Source organism: Physella acuta, unplaced genomic scaffold, assembly GCF_028476545.2.
Source record: "Physella acuta isolate Inbredline_101_S28 unplaced genomic scaffold, ASM2847654v3 ptg000080l, whole genome shotgun sequence".
NCBI classification, from domain to species: Eukaryota; Metazoa; Mollusca; class Gastropoda; family Physidae; genus Physella; species Physella acuta.
In genome coordinates, this window is record NW_026731600.1 from 659326 (window position 1) to 681084 (window position 21759).

A 21759-nucleotide genomic window follows, 5' to 3' on the forward strand; every position below is an offset into this window, starting at 1 on the left:
CAGTTTCATTGTCACTGTCAATTTCAATGTCATTGTGTTCAGTTTCAAATTCAACGTCACTATCATCACAATATAGACCAGGATTATTATCTTCTTCATCAGAATCAGTAAGTAGTTGTATTGCCTGAGATGCAGTCATTCTACTTCTTTTGTTGATATTTCGGTCTTTTGCTTCATCTTTTGCACCAACTTTGTGTGATAAAGTCGACGGCTGTGGCTCAGCTTTTCGTTTCGGCGGCATTGTTACGAAAAGTAACACATTCACTTTCAATTTTCCTAAAAATCAATTTCTAAAATCATAATCCCGCACTCAAAAGACATATGCACAGTTTTAGTCAGTCTTCCGCTAATTATATTTAATTAGACGGTATACCGGCCGCTAGGAATATGACGCTAGATCATCGGGCCGGAAAACCGGCTTTTCGGACATATATGGCTAATGTTGAAGCCGGTTTACCGGCCTAGCGGGCTCAAAGGGTTAAGTGGAAATAGAAAATGTTAAGCCCGGGAGATCAAACAATGAAAATTACACCTTATTTAAAACGTAAGTTTAAAATCTCTACAACTACAACAATTATGATTAAAATTAATCAATTATCCACAACTTATGATACGAAAAAAAGTTCTTATAAACTAGTAGATCTAGAAAATTATAAGGTGTGCATGTTTATGAAAGTTTGATTTCAACTCTTAACGTATATTTACCGTAATTGATAATTTCAGCGGCTCTAAAACTTACCCTCTATGGCGTACGTGGTAATTATGTTTCCTTTTTATAGAGAATATTTAAAAACATACGTTGGCCAATTGATTCTACCTTCTCTCATTTTATTTAACGCAACGGTAAATTCAGAAATCTTGTCTGATTTGTGTGTCTTGTAGCTAGATATGCGTCGGCCTAGTGTCAGCTCTGACCGTAAGAAATACACGGACAAGCTGTAACTGACCGTAAGAAATACACCGGACCTGGTCTGACTGACCGTAAGAAATACACCGGACCTCCTCTAACTGATCGTAAGAAATACACCGGACCTTCTGTAACTGACCGTAAGAAATACACCGGACCTCCTCTAACTGATCGTAAGAATTACACCGGACCTTCTGTAACTGACCGTAAGAAATACACCGGCCCACATTTAACTGACCGTAAGAAATACACCAGACCTACTGTAACTGACCGTAAGAAATACACCGGACCACCTATAACTGACCGTAAGAAATACACTGAACCACCTCTAACTGACCGTACGAAATACACTGAACCACCTCTAACTGACCGTAAGAAATACACTGAACCACCTCTAACTGACCGTAAGAAATAAACTGAACCACCTCTAACTGACCGTAAGAAATACACTGGACCATCTCTAACTAACCGTAAGAAATACACCGGCCCACATTTAACTGACCGTAAGAAATACACTGAACCACCTCTAACTGACCGTAAGAAATACACTGAACCACCTCTAACTGACCGTAAGAAATACACCGGCCCACATTTAACTGACCGTAAGAAATACACCGGACCTACTGTAACTGACCGTAAGTAATACACCGGACCACCTCTAACTGACCGTAAGAAATACACTGAACCACCTCTAACTGACCGTAAGAAATACACTGAACCACCTCTAACTGACCGTAAGAAATACACTGAACCACCTCTAACTGACCGTAAGAAATACACTGAACCACCTCTAACTGACTAAGAAATACACTGAACCACCTCTAACTGACCGTAAGAAATACACCGGACCACCTCTAACTGACCGTAAGAAATACACCGGACCACCTCTAACTGACAGTAAGAAATACATCGGACCACCTCTAACTGACAGTAAGAAATACACCGGACCACCTCTAACTGACAGTAAGAAATACACCGGACCACCTCTAACTGACCGTAACAAATACACCGGACCACCTCTAACTGACCGTAAGAAATACACTGAACCACCTCTAACTGACCGTAAGAAATACACTGAACCACCTCTAACTGACCGTAAGAAATACACTGAACCACCTCTAACTGACCGTAAGAAATACACCGGACCACCTCTAACTGACCGTAAGAAATACACTGAACCACCTCTAACTGACCGTAAGAAATACACCGGACCACCTCTAACTAACCGTAAGAAATACACTGGACCATCTCTAACTGACCGTAAGAAATACACTGGACCACCTCTAACTGACCGTAAGAAATACACCGGACCACCTCTAACTAACCGTAAGAAATACACTGGACCATCTCTAACTGACCGTAAGAAATACACTGGACCTACTGTAACTGACAGTAAGAAATACATCGGCCCACATTTAACTGACCGTAAGAAATACACAGACCTAGTTCTAATAGTGAGAAATACATTGAACCATCCTGTAACGCAGGACATAAACAAAATTAAGTTTTGCTAGAGTTGTAAATATCTTATAGCATTTATTGGATGTTGGCATATTTCTGTTCTATCACATAACCTAAGAGCTTTAACAAACGACATGGTTTTTTTCAGGCTTATCTTCGTGTCGGCATTGCTCCCATCCCCCCCCCCCCAACACATCCACGCCTACCCACCCCCCTTCCTTAAAGTATCATGCCCCCCCCCCCCCTCCTTTCTCCACCCTGGAGAAAAATGTCTTAAAAAACACACCGCATACTACCAAGAAATTAACTTAATGGCAAGCGACTGTATAGAGCTATAAATGTACCGTCTATTATAAGTACTACGTGGCAGAGGCGTAGAGAGGGGGGGGGGGGGCGTATGTGCGGACCGCACCGGGTGACACCATTTAGGGGGGTAACACCAAGGCAAAAAATAGCAAAATATTTAGAGAAAAACTTGAGGGGGGTGCAAATTGAAAGTTTAGGGGGGGTGCAAATCAAAAGTTTGAAGGGGGGGGGGGGGTGCAAATCGAAAATTTGAAAGATTGTCCCCGGGAAGGGTCGCTACGCCTCTGGGGGGTGACACCATTAAGTGCTGCACCGGGTGACACCCGACCTTGCTACGCCACTGCTACGTGGTTGGATCACGTAAATACATTGATTTACCTCCACCTCCCCACCCAAAGCGTACAACAAGCGTCAAAGGGAAGCGACTCTATTCTGTTTTCTAAGTGCTCCCTTTGTATTGTACCAATTATTTAACAAAGCGGATTAGTTACGTAAGATGTGTCTATTTCAAAGAGAGAGTTGGCGTTCACATCTTTTATCTTTTTTTACCAAGTTTCTCTAACTTGGTAGCTAAATGTTATATACTTGAATAAAAATGAATAATTTGAAAAGCATATTTTAGATAATACTAAAACTTTTTAAATTAGATTTTCTTAGATGTAAAAATGATTTTTCAATCTTCTAATTGTAGCCTATTTGCTTGTATTAAACTTACTTATTTATTCAAAAAAATATATAAAAAAAGAAAAGAAAAGAAAAAAATAAATAAAAAAAAAGAAAAAAAATAAATAAATAAAGAAGAAAAAAAAAAAAAGAAAAAAAAAATTAAACTTACTTATTCAAACCAAACATTTAGATCCGTGTTATAGTACTGTATTATCACTCATGGTGGGGTGATTTTTTTACAAGATTGTTTTCAATGTACATAGACGCTCTCATACTAAAAAGTGAAAACTAAATTTGTAATCAATTCTTTTGATATAGTTAACGGCTTAAGTCTCAGTGTCGTTTTTATAATACACGTATTTAGTATGAATTATCTTTTTAAAATATATTTATAAAATTGTGGGCCTACACGACACTCTCTTATTCAACAAAAAAACACTATAATTAAATTAAGAGGTGTTTATTTTTTTATCTATAACAAGAAAAAACCTTTGCGTATATATAGTTAAACAGTAGTTTCAATATGTATGTAGTAGTTGATATACATTATCATGGTCTTTAAAATGCTTAAAACACTAAGGACAGTCGCAATGATTAGCAGATAAATATTAAATTCATTGCAAATTTTAAAAAAATTCGTTTTATTTTCACTACAAGCTTTCTCAAAGTCTAAAAATAGTGATCGATGTTTTGACACTGTTCTTTGATCTCCAATCATATGACACTTGTAAATACGTCTTAATTAAGCCGACTCAAGCAACATGGTGATCAGATAAATGTTGACGTTACGTCTCACTGCATACACCTTCAGGTGAGGTAACCGCTATGCGTGTTACCTGCGTGCCACCGGCTGGCGGCGAGATGAAAGGCTGCCACAAGGGTGACGTCACTCTCGCAACATGGTTACCCCACCGGTCAGATAATTTTCGGACAATGGTCACTTATGAGTTATTGTGCTTACGTCAACAAATGTCTGCCACGGTGACACGTTACACCTTGAAGATGACGCGGATGATGGTACGTTGTGTAGGCGGCTGGTCACGTGTCACAAAAACTGGACTATATAAAACAGTGAAATTTAAAACTAACTCATTTTATTTGCGAAATTTCGCGGATGAGATTACCCCTTTTGGTTATTCCAAAATGTCTTTGATTGAAATGCTTGACGATGTGGACGTGTTCAGCTGTTTTGGTCTGACCAAGATTCGAACCTTATCCACTGCGAGAAACCTTGTCTACCTCACTAGACATATCAAGTACAAATCTGTTCAGAAAGTGGTCAAGGTCTACGAGAACGACAAGGTCTCGACGGAAAGATTCAAGAGCGAGGTGGAGATCCTTCAGAAGTTGCATCACCCGAACATCATGGCCTTCGACAGAGCCGCCATGTTAGCGTCACAGAACGTGATTCTGATGCCCTACTGCGAGTTGGGTGCTCTCTACCATCATGTCGGGAAGATCAGCTTGTTCCAACTCGACGACTACCTGTTGCAGATGTGCGGGGGCGTCAAGTACCTGCACAGTCAGAACATCGTGCACCGGGACATCAAGCTGGACAACATCCTGCTGGACGCTGGTCAGCGGTTGTACATCACGGACTTTGACCTGTCCTGTACGGTGCCCCCCGGGAACCCGGTGGTTCACCAGCTTGTGGGGACGGATGCGTACATGGCGCCCGAGATGTTGGCCAGCCCTAAAGGGTACTATGATGGATTTAAGGTACAGTTTTTGTTTACTTTTTACTATTGCTATAGTTGTGTAAAGAACACATCCTGGGCCAATTTTCCCTAGTTCTTGTTTCTATACTTTTTGAACGTATACCGTCCAACATTCTATTAATCTCTAATGGGTTTGGACAAGATTTAATGCTGAATACACTCCTTTAATGGTGGGGGGGTGAAAACTATAATAATTGCATTAAAACATTTTTAAAGTATTTTATAACGGGTATTTTATTTTTGAATAATTTTTCAAAAAAGAATTTTAAATTCATTTGATTTATGAAGTCGAAACTAGTCGAAACATCTACATTACTGTTGTTGATGTCTAACTACATCTACTTCACGGTTGTTGATGTCCAACTACATTCACTCTACTGATGTTATATTCTAACCAAATCTAAATATTTCAGCTGGACGTGTATGCCCTGGGTGTGGTTCTATGGTGCCTGTTGTTGTTGTCTAACTACTGATGTTATATTCTAACCAAATCTTAATCTTTCAGCTGGACGTGTATGCCCTGGGTGTGGTTCTATGGTGCCTGTTGTTGTTGTCTAACATCTATAGCACTGATCTAATCAAACCTTTATCTTAATCTTTCAGCTGGACGTGTATGCCCTGGGTGTGGTTCTTTGGTGCCTGTTGTTGTTGTCTAACTACATATGTACCACTGATGTTATATTCTAACCAAATCTTAATCTTTCAGCTGGACGTGTATGCCCTGCGTGTGGTCCTTTTTATGCCTGTTGTTGTTGTCTAACTACATATGTACCACTGATGTTATATTCTAACCAAATCTTAATCTTTCAGCTGGACGTGTATGCCCTGGGTGTGGTTCTATGGTGCCTGTTGTTGTTGTCTAACATCTATAGCACTGATCTAATCAAACCTTTATCTTAATCTTTCAGCTGGACGTGTATGCCCTGCGTGTGGTCCTTTTTATGCCTGTTGTTGTTGTCTAACTACATATGTACCACTGATGTTATATTCTAACCAAATCTTAATCTTTCAGCTGGATGTGTATGCCCTGGGTGTGGTTATATGGTGCCTGTTGTTGTTGTCTAACTACTGATGTTATATTCTAACCAAATCTTAATCTTTCAGCTGGACGTGTATGCCCTGCGTGTGGTCCTTTTTATGCCTGTTGTTGTTGTCTAACTACATATGTACCACTGATGTTATATTCTAACCAAATCTTAATCTTTCAGCTGGACGTGTATGCCCTGGGTGTGGTTCTATGGTGCCTGTTGTTGTTGTCTAACATCTATAGCACTGATCTAATCAAACCTTTATCTTAATCTTTCAGCTGGACGTGTATGCCCTGCGTGTGGTCCTTTTTATGCCTGTTGTTGTTGTCTAACTACATATGTACCACTGATGTTATATTCTAACCAAATCTTAACCTTTCAGCTGGATGTGTATGCCCTGGGTGTGTTTCTATGGTGTATGTTGTTGTTGTCTAACTACATATGTACCACTGATGTTATATTCTAACCAAATCTTAACCTTTCAGCTGGATGTGTATGCCCTGGGTGTGTTTCTATGGTGTATGTTGTTGTTGTCTAACTACATATGTACCACTGATGTTATATTCTAACCAAATCTTAATCTCTCAGCTGGATGTGTATGCCCTGGGTGTGTTTCTATGGTGTATGTTGTTGTTGTCTAACTACATATGTACCACTGATGTTATATTCTAACCAAATCTTAATCTTTCAGCTGGACGTGTATGCCCTGGGTGTGGTTCTATGGTGCCTGTTGTTGTTGTCTAACATCTATAGCACTGATCTAATCAAACCTTTATCTTAATCTTTCAGCTGGACGTGTATGCCCTGGGTGTGGTCCTTTTTATGCCTGTTGTTGTTGTCTAACTACATATGTACCACTGATGTTATATTCTAACCAAATCTTAATCTCTCAGCTGGATGTGTATGCCCTGGGTGTGTTTCTATGGTGTATGTTGTTGTTGTCTAACTACATATATACCACTGATATTATATTCTAACACAATCTTAATCTTTCAGCTGGACGTGTATGCCCTGGGTGTGGTTCTATGGTGCATGTAGTTGTTTTCTAACATCTACACCACTAATATTATTATCTAATCAAACCTTAACATTTCAGCTGGACGTGTATGCCCTGGGTGTGGTCCTATGGTGCCTGTTGTTTCAGGCCGACATCCACAACCCCGTGGACTACCTAGACGTAACCCACACCCACGACTGGCCCTTCTCCATGCTGTTCTACAAGTGGGTTCTGCTCAATGTCCTGCAACCCGACCCCGCCCTTCGATGGGACATCGAGAAGATGGTCAAATCACTGGGTCAAGCTGATTGGCTAGCAGAGAGAGCTCTCCTGCTTTAAGGTTAGTTATATTTCTAGTTTACACTGCCCCACTGTCATTTTTCAAGAAAATTATATTTAGAATATTTTTTAAACAAATGTATTAAATTTATTTTTATTAATATTAATAATTTTTAAATTTAAATTATAATCTATTTTTCTTATTTCTTCTCCTATAAGAAATTTTATTTCCTTTTCTTTTCAGATATTTTGTCTTTTCCCATTTTCTTTTGTTATAACATCTGTTACTTATTCACTAACAACATAACATAATTAAGAAGTCCAATCAATTATTTCCAACAGCATCGTTCATAACTATAAGGGCCCCTGCATTAAAAAAATTAAAGCATATCCAAATCAGTTTATCAAATGCACCCAGAGTAAATGAACACAGTTTTAGGTATAACTTTTTACGTGTGTAGAGTTCGATTCTTTTGACATGCATTTTGTTTAAATATATCACCTACCGTGGTCAGTATAGTAAATGGTCAATACATTTTGTAAATGACAAAGCGGTGAATTCATAAAACACCTCTAAGCCGGTAGTTAGACAAACAGTTTTTACAGAAAAAAAAACAATTAAAAGAAAAAAGTTAGTATTATTATTCATGTTTTGTAATATAATGTCACTCATAAGTACAAGCTTTATATATATTGAGAAGACGCGTACGAATATTTTTATATCATGTAAGAAATAACTGTACAATAAATTAACATAGCTAGAGACATTAAGTTATTTATTGCTTAAGCGTGTTATGTATAAAGTAATTTCTAGGGCTGTTTATCAAATGTTGAGTAAGTTTAGTTTAGCGTTTATAGGTGATAGTATAACAAGTGATACATCTGTTAGTAAATGTACAAACTAGATGAGTTAAGCACATAGTAGACAATACACTTCTTAGTTGCCGCGTTCTTTAGCTCCCTAACACTTTAGCTCCCTAACACTTTAGCTCCCTAACACTTTAGCTCCCTAACACTTTAGCACCCTAACACTTTAGCTCCCTAAAACTTTAGCTCTCTAACACTTTAGCTCCCTAACACTTTAGCTCCCTAACTGTTTAGTTTCCTTACACTTTAGCTCAATAACACTTAAGCTTCTTACAATTTAGCTCCCTAAAACTTTAGCTCCCTAAAACTTTAGCTCACTAACCTTTTGGCTACCTAACACTTTAACTCCTTATCCGTTTAGTTTCTTAACACATTAGCTCCCTAACACTTTAGCTCCCTAACACTTAAGCTCCCTAACTTTAGTTTCTTGATACTTCCACTCACTAGCAATTCAGCTCCCTAAACTTTAGCTCCTAAACATGTTAGCTCCCTAAAATTTAGCTTCTTAATACTTTAGCACCCAAACACTTCCGTTCAACTAATCCACTAATCCACTAACACACTAATCCACTAATCTACTAATCCACTAACACACTAACAACCCATGGCTCTGACTTCGGCTGGTCAACCACTTTTAATCAGGCCACGTTGATGACGTCATTGATGACATCACTGTGACGGTCCCAAGCCCGTGTAAACTGAGAGGGGAAATGGTCGTCTGTTGTCCCTTACCCCATCCCCCCCCCCAGCCCCTCCCCCTACCCTTTTATACTTCCTCCAGTTCCCTCGCACCCAGGTGACCTGCACTGCCTTCCCAGGTCTTCACCTACATCTACCTCCCCTCCACACCTATCCTATTCTCCTGTTTCTTCCTTCCCTCTCTCGACCAGAACCCCACACCTCCCCCCCCCCCTCCCTCCCCCACCCAGAATAAAATTGAATTGCTTCAACTTACCTGGAGCTCTGAAAATAGTAGCAGAGGCTTCAAGGATTTCTGGCCAGTTCAGTGCTTCTTCCAGACTTCTTTCTCCGGGGGGGGGGGGGGGGGGGGGGCACTTGATATTTTCGAGGGGGGGGACTTGATATTTTGGTGGGGGGGGGGGGACACACTGGTATAAGTATATGTTGTCTACATACATTTTATTTCGTTCGGGAGGGGGGGGGGGGCGGTAAACTTTCTTCGGAAGCTCTGACCCCCCCCCCCCCCCCCCCCCCCGAAGATGCCTAGAAGAAACTCTGAACCAGTTTCTTTAAGGAACTTGACACTTTCAGTTAAAGTATATATATTTTCTATATGAACTATACATTAGTTCGGGAAAACGACGGTGGACGTACTTTTGGGGAGGGCACTGCCCGAAGTGATGCCTTTAAGTTTCAATCAAATGCCGAAGCCGGCTGATAATTATATATTTGAAGCGTCAAGAGCCAAGGGAGATAACAAGATATATTTTAGTCCTCCTATAAGTTATAGACTAATGATGTTTAGTGACTTTATGAAGACAGTCACGACCGTCGTAACAAATCGGCCACAGTGGTACCATGTGCTAACAAAGCGGCCCACATTGGTACCATGTGTTCACAAAGCGGCCCACAGTGGTACCATGTGTTCACAAAGCGGCCCACAGTGGTACCATGTGTTCACAAAGCGGCCCACAGTGGCACCATGTGTTAACAAAGCGGCCCTCGTCGTACTATGTGTTAACAAAGCAGCCCACAGTCCTACCGTGTATTCACAAAGCGGCCCACTGTGGTACCGTGTATTCATAAAGCGGCCCACAACACAAATTGAGGTTCCGGGTTCACGGACCATGGCCTACAAACGCACTAACAGACAGTCAGAAATGTTTTTATTCGGTTCAAGAACTGGTGTTCAAGACCTGCGTTTATCGATATTGAACATTCAGCCGTGGATCAGGTAAAGTGTAGCATTTTTTTTTTTTGTTATTCTTAACTTCGAACAAACATTAGCCTTGTGAACGGTCACATTCAATTTTGATACAATTTTTTCCAAAAGGTAAAGTTGTGTTTTTAGACTTTGTAGTTCCAAAGGCAGACAAAGTAGAGTTTATCTGTTTCTGTGAGCAAATGAGCCTTAGTCGAGCCCGAGAATCGAACTCGTGACTTGCCAATTTTTAGCACTCGACCACAAGGTTCCTTCATATATATGAGTACGTTGATGTGAGCAACACATTTCAGTTGAAGGTATCCATCCCCCGCCATAGCTATTTATATAGTTATATATATAGTGATATGTATATATATATATATATATATATATATATATATATATATATATATATATATATATATATATATATATATATATATATATATATATATAATTTATATATATATATATATATATATATATATATATATATATATATATAGTTATATATAGTTATATACATAGTTATATACATAGTTATATATATATAGTTATGTATATAGTTAAATATGTATGGTTATATATATATAGTTATGTATATAGTTAAATATGTATGGTTATATATATAGTTATTCTTGAACCGAATAAAAATATTTCTGACTGCTAGAGCGAGACCCCGACTCCGCTATGAAAGAAACCAAATAGACACATTACTACAGGAGAAAAGCCATTAACAAACACGTTAGTGCCAGTATGTCTCAAACATGTGTTACACTTTAATGTGTTACACTTTAATGTTAGATCAAGAGACATGACTATTCTCGTCCCATGAAATTTTATTTAGCAAATGGGCCTCAAGTTCTTTTGTACTGAGTGATCAATAAAATGGTCCGACCGCTGCGATTCGGGGAATCCCCAAGAATATTCCGTTTGTTCCGGTTACGGTAAACTTCTGCGGAATTTTTTGTCTCACTGTTCTTGTAAAGAACTTTGTTTCGTATTGTTTTTGTTTGTTTCTACAGTGGTGTGTTCATTGTTTGGATTCGTATTTCTGTTTGCATTCATACTTGATAATAGTCTTGAAAAGTCTATGTATTCGTACTAAATTTTTAAAAAATCATTTTTCAATATATTGCATGCAATAACATTATAGCCAGTGGCGTAGCGTGGGGGGGGGCGGGAGATGCGGACCGCACCGGGTGACACCATTTAGGGGGGTAACACCAAGGCAAAAAATAGCAAAATGTATAGAGAAAAACTTGAGGGGGGGGTGCAAATCGAAAACTTGAGGGGGGGTGCAAATCGAAAGTTTGAGGGGGGTGCAAATCGAAACCTTGAAAGTTTGTTCCCGGGAAGGGTCGCTACGCCTCTGGGGGGGTGACACCATTAAGTGCCGCACCGGGTGACACCCGACCTCGCTACGCCACTGATTATAGCTACACTTTTAGAACTTAAATCTGTATGGAAACCATCGATTTCAGTTGTTTGTGTATTTTTGTATTCAATATAAGCAGCTGAAAAGCCGTTTAGAATCAGTAGCGTAGCGAGGGGGGACATATGTCCCCGGGCGCCGACCTTAGGGGGCGCCAAAATGGGTTGGAAACATAAATTGAAAGGTTGAGGGGGGTGAAAATCGAAAGTTTGAGGGGGGGGTGCAAATCGAAATCTCGAGGGGAGGGTGCAAATCGAAAAGTTTGTCCCCGGGCGCCGGGAAGGGTCGCTACGCCTCTATTTAGAATCATTTATTAATTCATATATATTTTTTTTTAAATATAATATCCCCTATCACCACAACACCCTGACTCTACTAATCCAAATTAAAAATAAAAGTGTTTGCTAAACTACTATTATATTACCAGTAATTGTTTGTTGGAATATTTCTAGCCTTAATAAAACCGGAAGTCACTTTGTACTTAGTACAAAAAAATTTATAAAATATTCAATTTTGGTTGAAAAATTGGCTTTCTGGCAACAAAAATGTGGGACCATTGAGAACCAGCTTTTAAAGTCTATTATATTTGTTTGTTGTTTGGTTTGTTGTTTTTTTTTTTTTTTGGTACGAGGTAAACAAATTTTGTTAATCTTGTAAATTAGAGATGCCTGTCATTAAAGGTAAACCGAGTAACGTTAAAGCGAGGATTTACGGTATGAGGTTATAATCTGTGATAAGATTTCATATCGATCTTTCTCTTTCTATGCTGTATGTTTCAGGCAAACTAGGGGGAAATCTGGATCACGCGTCGTTTATTTCAGAACCTTGAGTGATATGTTAATCCGGATTTTATTCATACACAAAATCTGGCTAATCCAATGAGTGTCATTTAAAATCTGGTACTAATCCAACAGGGTGCCACCAAAGTCAGAATTTATTTCATTCAGTTTCTATTAAAATCTGGATTTAAACAATTTAGTGTCAATATCTGGATGTAATCCACTTAGCTCCACCAATATTTGGATGTAATCCACTGAGCTCCACCAATATCTGGATACAATCCACTAAGATCCACCAACATCTGGATACAATCCACTGAGGTCCACCAATATCTGAATGTAATCCACTGAACTCCACCAATATTTGGATGTAATCCACTGTGCTCCACCAGTATCTGGATGTAATCCACTGAACTCCACCAATATCTGGATACAATCCACTGAGTTCCACCAATATCTGGATACAATCCACTGAGCTCCACCAATATCTGGATACAATCCACTTAGCTCCATCAATATCTGGATGTAATCCACTGAGCTCCATCAATATCTGGATGTAATCCACTGAGCTCCACCAATATCTGGATACAATCCACTGAGCTCCACCAATATCTGGATGTAATCCACTCAGGTCCACCAATATCTGGATGTAATCCACTGAGCTCCACCAATATCTGAATGTAATCCACTGAGCTCCACCAATATCTAGATACAATCCACTAAGCTCCACCAATATCTGGATACAATCCACTGAGGTCCACCAATATCTGAATGTAATCCACTGAACTCCACCAATATTTGGATGTAATCCACTGTGCTCCACCAATATCTGGATAAAAAACCACTAAACTCCACCAATATCTGGATACAATCCACTGAGCTCCACCAATATCTGGATACAATCCACTGAGCTCCACCAATATCTGGATACAATCCACTGAGCTCCACCAATATCTGGATACAATCCACTGAGCTCCACCAATATCTGGATACAATCCACTGAGCTCCACCAATATCTGGATGACATCGATCATGTCAGGGCGAGCAACAAGTCGCCGAACCAAGGTCCGCGACTCCGTAACAACGACCGACAGGGGAGATTACTACGCACTACACGACGCCATCAACGACAAAAAACCCCACGAAGTTCACCGGCTGCTCGCTCAAGGAGCAGACGTCAACGCTTCGGACAGTAACGGTCAAACGCCGGTCATCAGGGCCGTGAGTGCCGGCGACCGGCACATCCTGTCCCTGTTGATCGAGTACCAAGCTGACCTCGATGCCCCGGATAAGGTGTACGGGATGACCCCGCTCATGCATGCAACCTACCACGGTAACGATGAAATGGTGAACTTCTTATGCATGCAAGGCGCTAACGTCAGTATCAGGAACGCTAACAACGGGAAATCGTTGCTACACTACGCGGTGGAAAACAGCGATGTAACGACTTTAAAGAGGTTGATGCAGTTTGTCATTGAGCCTGATGTAAACTGTGTTGACAACAAAGGCATGAGTCCGCTGATGTACGCGGCGAAAATGGGAGAATCTGAAATGGCTGCGTTGCTGTGTCGCCACCACGCGAAGGTCAATGTCTCCAACTGTCTCGACGGCAAGACCGCTTTACATTACGCTGTAGAGGACGGGCACAAGAAGGTGGTCAAGGAACTTCTAAAATACGACGCATGCGTGAACATTGTTGATAAGAAGCATAAAACTCCACTTGAGCTTTGTGACTCGGAGTCAGTTAGACGTATCTTAATCGACGCAGGCGCGTTCGAGTTTGTGTACGGCGCTTCGTGTTGCTGGAGCAACAGTAGGCGTGGTTCTGACGTCAGCACATGGACGAGCGTCAGTCAACGGCCTGGGTCGGGGCAGAGTGACCAGAGGTCAATGTTCAGGAGCCAGAGGTACCTGATCAAAAGCTTGGAGAAGATTGTTGAAAACGAGTCGACGTTGAACGAGCTCAGCATCAAATTGGAGTTTGAAGAAGGTAATTGTTATATGTGTAGATGTTAATTGATGTAAGGTAGCTTGCTGTATTCGATGGGGAGTCCGTCTGGGTGGTCAGTGGTCCGGCATTGAGTGATCGGGATCCTGCCCTGGTAAGTCGGTGGCCTGATCTGGTTAGTTGGTGGTCTGCCAAAGCTAGTCGGTGGTCTGGCCTGGTTAGTAGGTGGTCTGGCCTGGTTAGTCGGTGGTCTGGCCTGGTTAGTAGGTGGTCTGGCCTGGTTAGGCGGTGGTCTGCCAAAGCTAGTCGGTGGCCTAGCCTGGTAAGTCGGTGGTCTGGCCTGGTTAGTCGGTGGTCTGACCTGGTTAGTCGGTGGTCTGGCCTGGTTAGTCGGTGGTCTGCCAAAGCTAGTCGGTGGTCTGACCTGGTTAGTCGGTGGTCTGGCCTGGTTAGTCGGTGGTCTGCCAAAGCTAGTCGGTGGTCTGCCAAAGCTAGTCGGTGGTCTGGCCTGGTTAGTCGGTGGTCTGCCAAAGCTAGTCGGTGGTCTGCCAAAGCTAGTCGGTGGTCTGCCAAAGTTAGTCGGTGGTCTGGCCTGGTTAGTCGGTGGTCTGACCTGGTTAGTCGGTGGTCTGCCAAAGCTAGTCGGTGGTCTGCCAAAGTTAGTCGGTGGTCTGGCCTGGTTAGTCGGTGGTCTGACCTGGTTAGTCGGTGGTCTGCCAAAGTTAGTCGGTGGTCTGGCCTGGTTAGTCGGTGGTCTGACCTGGTTAGTCGGTGGTCTGCCAAAGCTAGTCGGTGGGCTGTCCTGGGTGTTTAGTAATTCAGCCCTACCCTGGCTCTACAACTAATCCTTACATTTCAAAACATCAGAAGGGGAGAGAATAATTAAACGTTTTTTTACAAATAGCTAAGTTCGCCCATCTTTAAACAAGTATATTCTAACAAAACACCCTCAATGCTATTTTCTGCAAGTGACGACATTCGCCCTGGGTTTTAAGCTAACCCTGATCCAATGTCTATTCTTAACTCTACCGTATAACGTGTTCTAATCCAGACTCCATTTTACAACCACAACCGTAATACTAACTGATGCCGTCAGAAAACATACTTCTAGTAAAGTTTATTTAAAAAAACATCTCATCTCACGAGTGGGGGAGGGGAAAGTGCGGGGTAGCTACCATTATCCTAACAACGGGTCTTTTATTATTATTATTTTTTTTTTCTATCTTACCTATTAATCTGACGCAATGTTTTTAGAATCGACTCTGGGGTTGGATACCGAAAAGAAGTTGGGGTGGGGGAGGGGGGTCGTTATCATTCTCCTAACAAAACGTCTACCATAACCTTTTGTTGTTTTTTATCTTACAAATAAATCTACGCGCATCTTTTAGAATCGACTGTGGAGTTTGATTGTGACACGAAGGTTGTCCACGAACCCCTCCCTGCCCCCAACCCGCCTGAGCTGACAAGGGAAGCAACCCCTGACGACCTGGTGATCGACAGGGTTGGGTTCACGGAGTACCTGAAGCAATGTGCCGAGCACTACCTGAACCACTGGACCGATCCCAGGGCCCGCTACCAGCTGTGTGCTGATGCTGACAGCGAGAGGAACGACGTACAGGAGACATGTGACCTGCCCGGTGGAATCAGGTAATGAGGGGGAGAGTTAAGGTCAAGGTTATGGTTAGGGCAGTTTGGGGTAAAGGTCAAGGCTATGGTTAGGGTCAGACCAGGGTTAAGGTCAAGGCTATGGTTAGGGTCAGACCAGGGTAAGGGCAAGGTTATGGTTAGGGTCAGAGCAGGGTAAGGGCAAGGTTATGGTTAGGGTCAGTTCAAGGTAAGGGTCAAGGCTATGGTTAAGGTCAGGCCAGGGTTAGGGTCAAAGCTAGAGTCAGGGACTGAGTTCTGATTTGGATTGGAGTTAGGGTTAGGGTTATGGCATGAGCTAAAGTTATAATTGGGTTCAGGCCTGAACACGATAGTAATGGTTAGGGTTAATTTTGTGCTATTGTTATAATTGTTCCGTCGATGAGAGTTCAAGTGTTAACGTTATACTTGGATTAGGGTTGAATGATGAAATGGAACGAATAGGGTTTAAGATAGAGCACGGGTTCCCAACCTGGGGGTCGCGACCCCCCTGGGGGTCGCGAAGGTCTTTCTGGGGGGTCGCCAACTGGTATACTAAACTTTAGTAATTTGAAACATAACATAAATATTTAGAAGAATATTTGAAATTCGACTTCATTAACATCACTGGAAATGTGAGAAGAAGAAACAAATCTTCACCGGAACACACTGAATAAGATATGGAGTTCTTTCGTCGGTAAGAAGCTAGTTGCAAACGCCAGAAACTTGATCGAATAGGAAGTTTTCACCAGCATTAGTGCAAGCATCAAAGCCGCGATAGAAAATGCCAAGCAAAAAAATAATAAAAATATAGGAGAAAATCTCATCAAACGCTGCATGTACGTAAATGTTAACACATTTTTTATTGAAATTAAGCTTTCACCATTGTTTGCTTTTCAAGTTGATAAATCAACAGACGTGAGTTCGTGTTGCAGTTGCTGGTCTGTGTCTATATTCATGCGGATGATAGCAAAGAAGAGTTGCTATTTTGTGAAGATAGCATGGAGAAAAAAATACCGTTTTTAAAAACTGGATGATTAAAATGGGTTAGAACGGCTGTGGGGGTTTGTACGGATGGTGCGCCATCTATGTTTAGCTCAAAATCGGGCTTTCAGAAAACAGAAAAGATTTAGCTCCCTAACCACTGCCCTATCCAATCAACATCAAGAGTCCATTGCTAGTATAAGTCGTAAATTATATAAAATCTGGAGCCTTCAAAGAACTGAGCAAAAACGTTAATATAGATCACGAGGTTCTGCTCTTCTACACTACAGTACGCTGGCTGTCAAACGAAATGTTGTAAATTGTGTTTTGAATTGAAATCTGAAATCAAATTGTTCTTGGGAGTGCAAAGGAAAGAAGACTTTTTGGTATACTTAAAACGACATAGAGTGGTTGGAGAGAGTATCATACCTAGCAGATGTGTTCGAACATCAAGATAAGCTTAACCTGAAGCTTTAGGGAAAATGAACGAATATTATAACTTTCCATGATAATCTCGGGGCATTTTTATCAAAGCTGCAAAATCGGTAAAGAAACCAAATCGTGGAAATATTGTAAATTTGAGAAACTCTGCTGTGTGGTAGATGAATCTGATTGTGAGATAATTAAAATTTTGAAAGAAGCGATTTCTGGGCATCTTGAATCTCTTGAAAACGAACTGCATGGCTATTTCTCTGAGCTGAAAAAAGAAGAATCTGCATTTACGCAATACCCATTCTCTTCTTCCCTTGATGTTGCCTGCATTCCCGATGAATTACAAGATGAATTCTTTGATTTGCAGAATGATTTCAAGCAAGATGAAAAAGTGCAGACACAATTTTGGTGTAGTATTCACCATTCATACCCAAACGTAAAATTGATTGACTTTTCGAGAATATATTTTCAACACTATTCTTCGATTAAAAACAAAATTAAGATAATTATAATGACATAGGTTGGCGTTAACAAAATTTTTAAAAATTAAAAACTTAACCACGAAGGTTTAGTGAATAGTATGCAATTTTACTCATGCTATTAAAACAGTTATCAAGAGTAGTTCATATTGAAAGTCTAGTAGAAAATCTTATTTTAGTGCTTATTAATTTCCATACTAATTTCGGCTTTTTAATTCTATGGGGGTCGCGGGTCACTTACTTTTTATAAAACGGGGTCGCCACTCGAAAAAGGTTGGGAACCACTGAGATAGAGTGATTGTTACAAGATGAGTTAAGTATTAAATTTGGGGTTTAGGTTTTGTGTTTGTTACTACCATTTGTTACTATTGAGTCTATAGATAACTATTGCTAATTAGTGCTACACCGTTATTAATAGTAGTCAGTAGTCGATTCCTTAACCAGTGCCCCCCCCCTAACACACACCGAAGAGATGCCTGAAAGAAACACATACAAGACTAATCAATTGTAGGTTGTCAACATGATGATAAATATTGTCCGTCATTTAACAATTGCCATTAACCACCACATCACCCAACACATCACCCAACACATCACCCAACACATCACCCAACACATCACCCAACACATCACCCAACACATCATCCAACACATCACCCAACACATCACCCAACACATCACCCAACACATCATCACCCAACACATCACCCAACACATCACCCACCACATCATCACCCAACACATCACCCAACACATCACCCAACACATCACCCAACACATCACCCAACACATCACCCAACACATCACCCAACACATCACCCAACACATCACCCAACACATCACCCAACACATCACCCAACACATCATCACCCAACACATCACCCAACACATCACACAACACATTAACCAACACATCACCCAACACATCACCCAACACATCAACCAACACATCACCCAACACATCACACATCACCCAACACATCATCACCCAACACATCACCCAACACATCACCCAACGCATCACCCAACACATCACCCAACACACCACCCAACACATCACCCAACACATCACCAAACACATCACCCAACACATCACCCAACACATCACCCAACACATCACCCACCACATCACCCAACACATCACCCACCACATCACCCAACACATCACATCACCCAACACATCACCCAACACATCACCCAACACATCAACCAACACATCATCCAACACATCATCCAACACATCATCCAACACATCAACCAACACATCAACCAACACATCAACCAACACATCATCACCCAACACATCACCCAACACATCATCCAACACATCATCCAACACATCATCACCCAACACATCACCCAACACATCACCCAACACATCACCCAACACATCATCACCCAACACATCACCCAACACATCACCCAACACATCACCCAACACATCACCCAACACCTCACCCAACACATCACCCAACACATCACCCAACACATCACCCAACACATCACCCAACACATCACCCAACACATCACCCAACACACCACCCAACACATCACCCAACACATCACCCAACACATCACCCAACACATCACCCAACACATCACCCAACACATCACATCACCCAAAACATCACCCAACACATCACCCAACACATCACCCAACACATCACCCAACACATCACCCAACACATCACCCAACACATCACCCAAACACACTCAACACATCACCCAACACATCACCCAACACATCACCCAGCACATCACTCAACACATCACCCAACACATCACCCAACACATCACCCAACACATCACCCAACACATCACTCAACACATCACCCAACACATCACCCAACACATCACCCAACACATCACCCAACACATCACCCAACACATCACCCAACACATCACCCAACACATCACCCAACACATCACCCAACACATCACCCAACACATCACCCAACACATCACCCAACTAACACATCACCCAACTAACACATCACCCAACTAACACATCACCCAACTCATCACCCAACTCATCACCCAACACATCACCCAACACATCAACCAACACATCATCACCCAACACATCACCCAACACATCACCCAACACATCAACCAACACATCAACCAACACATCATCACCCAACACATCACCCAACACATCACCCAACACATCACCCAACACATCACCCAACACATCACCCAACACATCACCCAACACATCACCCAACACATCACCCAACACATCACCCAACACATCACCCAACACATCACCCAACACATCACCCAACACATCACCCAACTAACACATCACCCAACTAACACATCACCCAACTAACACATCACCCAACTAACACATCACCCAACTAACACATCACCCAACTCATCACCCAACACATCACCCAACACATCACCCAACACATCACCCAACACATCACCCAACACATCAACCAACACATCATCACCCAACACATCACCCAACACATCACCCAACACATCACCCAACACATCACCCAACACATCACCCAACACATCACCCAACACACCACCCAACACATCACCCAACACATCACCCAACACACCACCCAACACACCACCCAACACATCACCCAACACATCACCCAACACATCACCCAACATATCACACAACACATCACCCAACACCTGTTTTTTTCCCCCTACCAGGTTCATCAACCACATCACCCAACACATCACCGTCCACATCGGCCAGGCCACCTATGTCCAAACGGGCGAGAATGGTAGGATCGTCATCAAAGATCGCGAGACGGACAGTGTTGTCAGTGACAGTGTTGTCAGTGACAACTTCATCAGCAGGACAGACGCTAACGACCCTGATGACGTCTAGACCCCAGCCGACAGTCTCAACCACCTACATGAGATTATATAAAAACAAACCACAGATGAAACTGAGTTCACCTGATTCCGTGTTATCAACCGATTTCTTTTTTTCATCAGTTATTTTTTCAATCAGACGGGTTCGTTCAAAATACACCCCCCCCCCACCCCCAAAAATTTGAAGTACACCCCCGACCTGAAAGTTTCAAGTGATCGAGTGATCCCCTGGAGAAAAATGTTTGAAAGAAACACCGGCTACAGCCGCCCCACGTAGACCTCGAGATGTAATAAAAAGCTTTCTCCACATCTTCACGCTTTTTTAGACAACCTGTAAGCAACTCTATGGTGCAAGCGAATGAGTAGCTCAGTGGTTCTTAACCTGGTTTCCATTGAACCCCAGTGGTTCGGTGAATCAATCAAAGAGGTTCGGCGGAGGCCAAGATACACACACCCGACTCACGATCTGATTTTGTCAGTGCGGACGATTCAACTTCTAAGAAGGATGCGGTGAATGCGTGTAAGAAACATGCGAGGCTCAGTAACTCCAAAAAGGTTGAGAACCACTGGGGGTAGATAAACGTGCCGTACAGATCACCCAAGACATATCTTACACGTTAGGACTTGCAGACCAAATCATACATATTGGGACTGGCAACGTCTTGCTGAAGCCTATTCACAAATGGATCAAGGAGGTGTTGGACAAGAAGGTTTCAGAAGAGCCGTCTGAGTCTGTTTTTACAACTCAAATCCTGTTCTCTGACACTAACAATAGCCACGTTGTTCAGTCCGTATTGATTGCTAAAGTTGAATCAATAGCAGTGTAACGTACCAATACCCTACCCCTCACCACACCTCCCACACCCTACCCCTTACCACACCCTACCCCTCACCACACCTCCCACACCCTACCCCTCACCACACCTCCCACACCCTACCCCTCACCACACCTCCCACACCCTACCCCTCACCACACCTCCCACACCCTACCCCTCACCACACCTCCCACACCCTACCCCTCACCACACCTCCCACACCCTACCCCTCACCACACCTCCCACGCCCTACCCCTCCCCCAACCACCCTACCTATGTTTTTGACATTACGTCCACCGA

The 21759-nt window shown here is 42.1% G+C and overlaps 2 protein-coding genes across 2 annotated transcripts; both read left to right on the forward strand.

Moving 5' to 3' along the window:
* The first annotated feature begins 4483 nt into the window (after positions 1 to 4483).
* Positions 4484 to 7422, forward strand: LOC131957126 (uncharacterized). The gene is made up of 2 exons (XM_059321836.1): positions 4484 to 5059; positions 7183 to 7422. Exons 1-2 carry the CDS (start codon positions 4484 to 4486, stop codon positions 7420 to 7422), a joined length of 816 nt encoding a protein of 271 aa, XP_059177819.1.
* Positions 7423 to 13289: 5867 nt separating this feature from the next.
* On the forward strand, positions 13290 to 20657 carry LOC131957131 (poly [ADP-ribose] polymerase tankyrase-like). Its single transcript, XM_059321849.1, has 3 exons — positions 13290 to 14318; positions 15665 to 15923; positions 20477 to 20657. Exons 1-3 carry the CDS (start codon positions 13349 to 13351, stop codon positions 20655 to 20657), a joined length of 1410 nt encoding a protein of 469 aa, XP_059177832.1. The 5' UTR covers positions 13290 to 13348.
* Positions 20658 to 21759: the final 1102 nt, after the last annotated feature.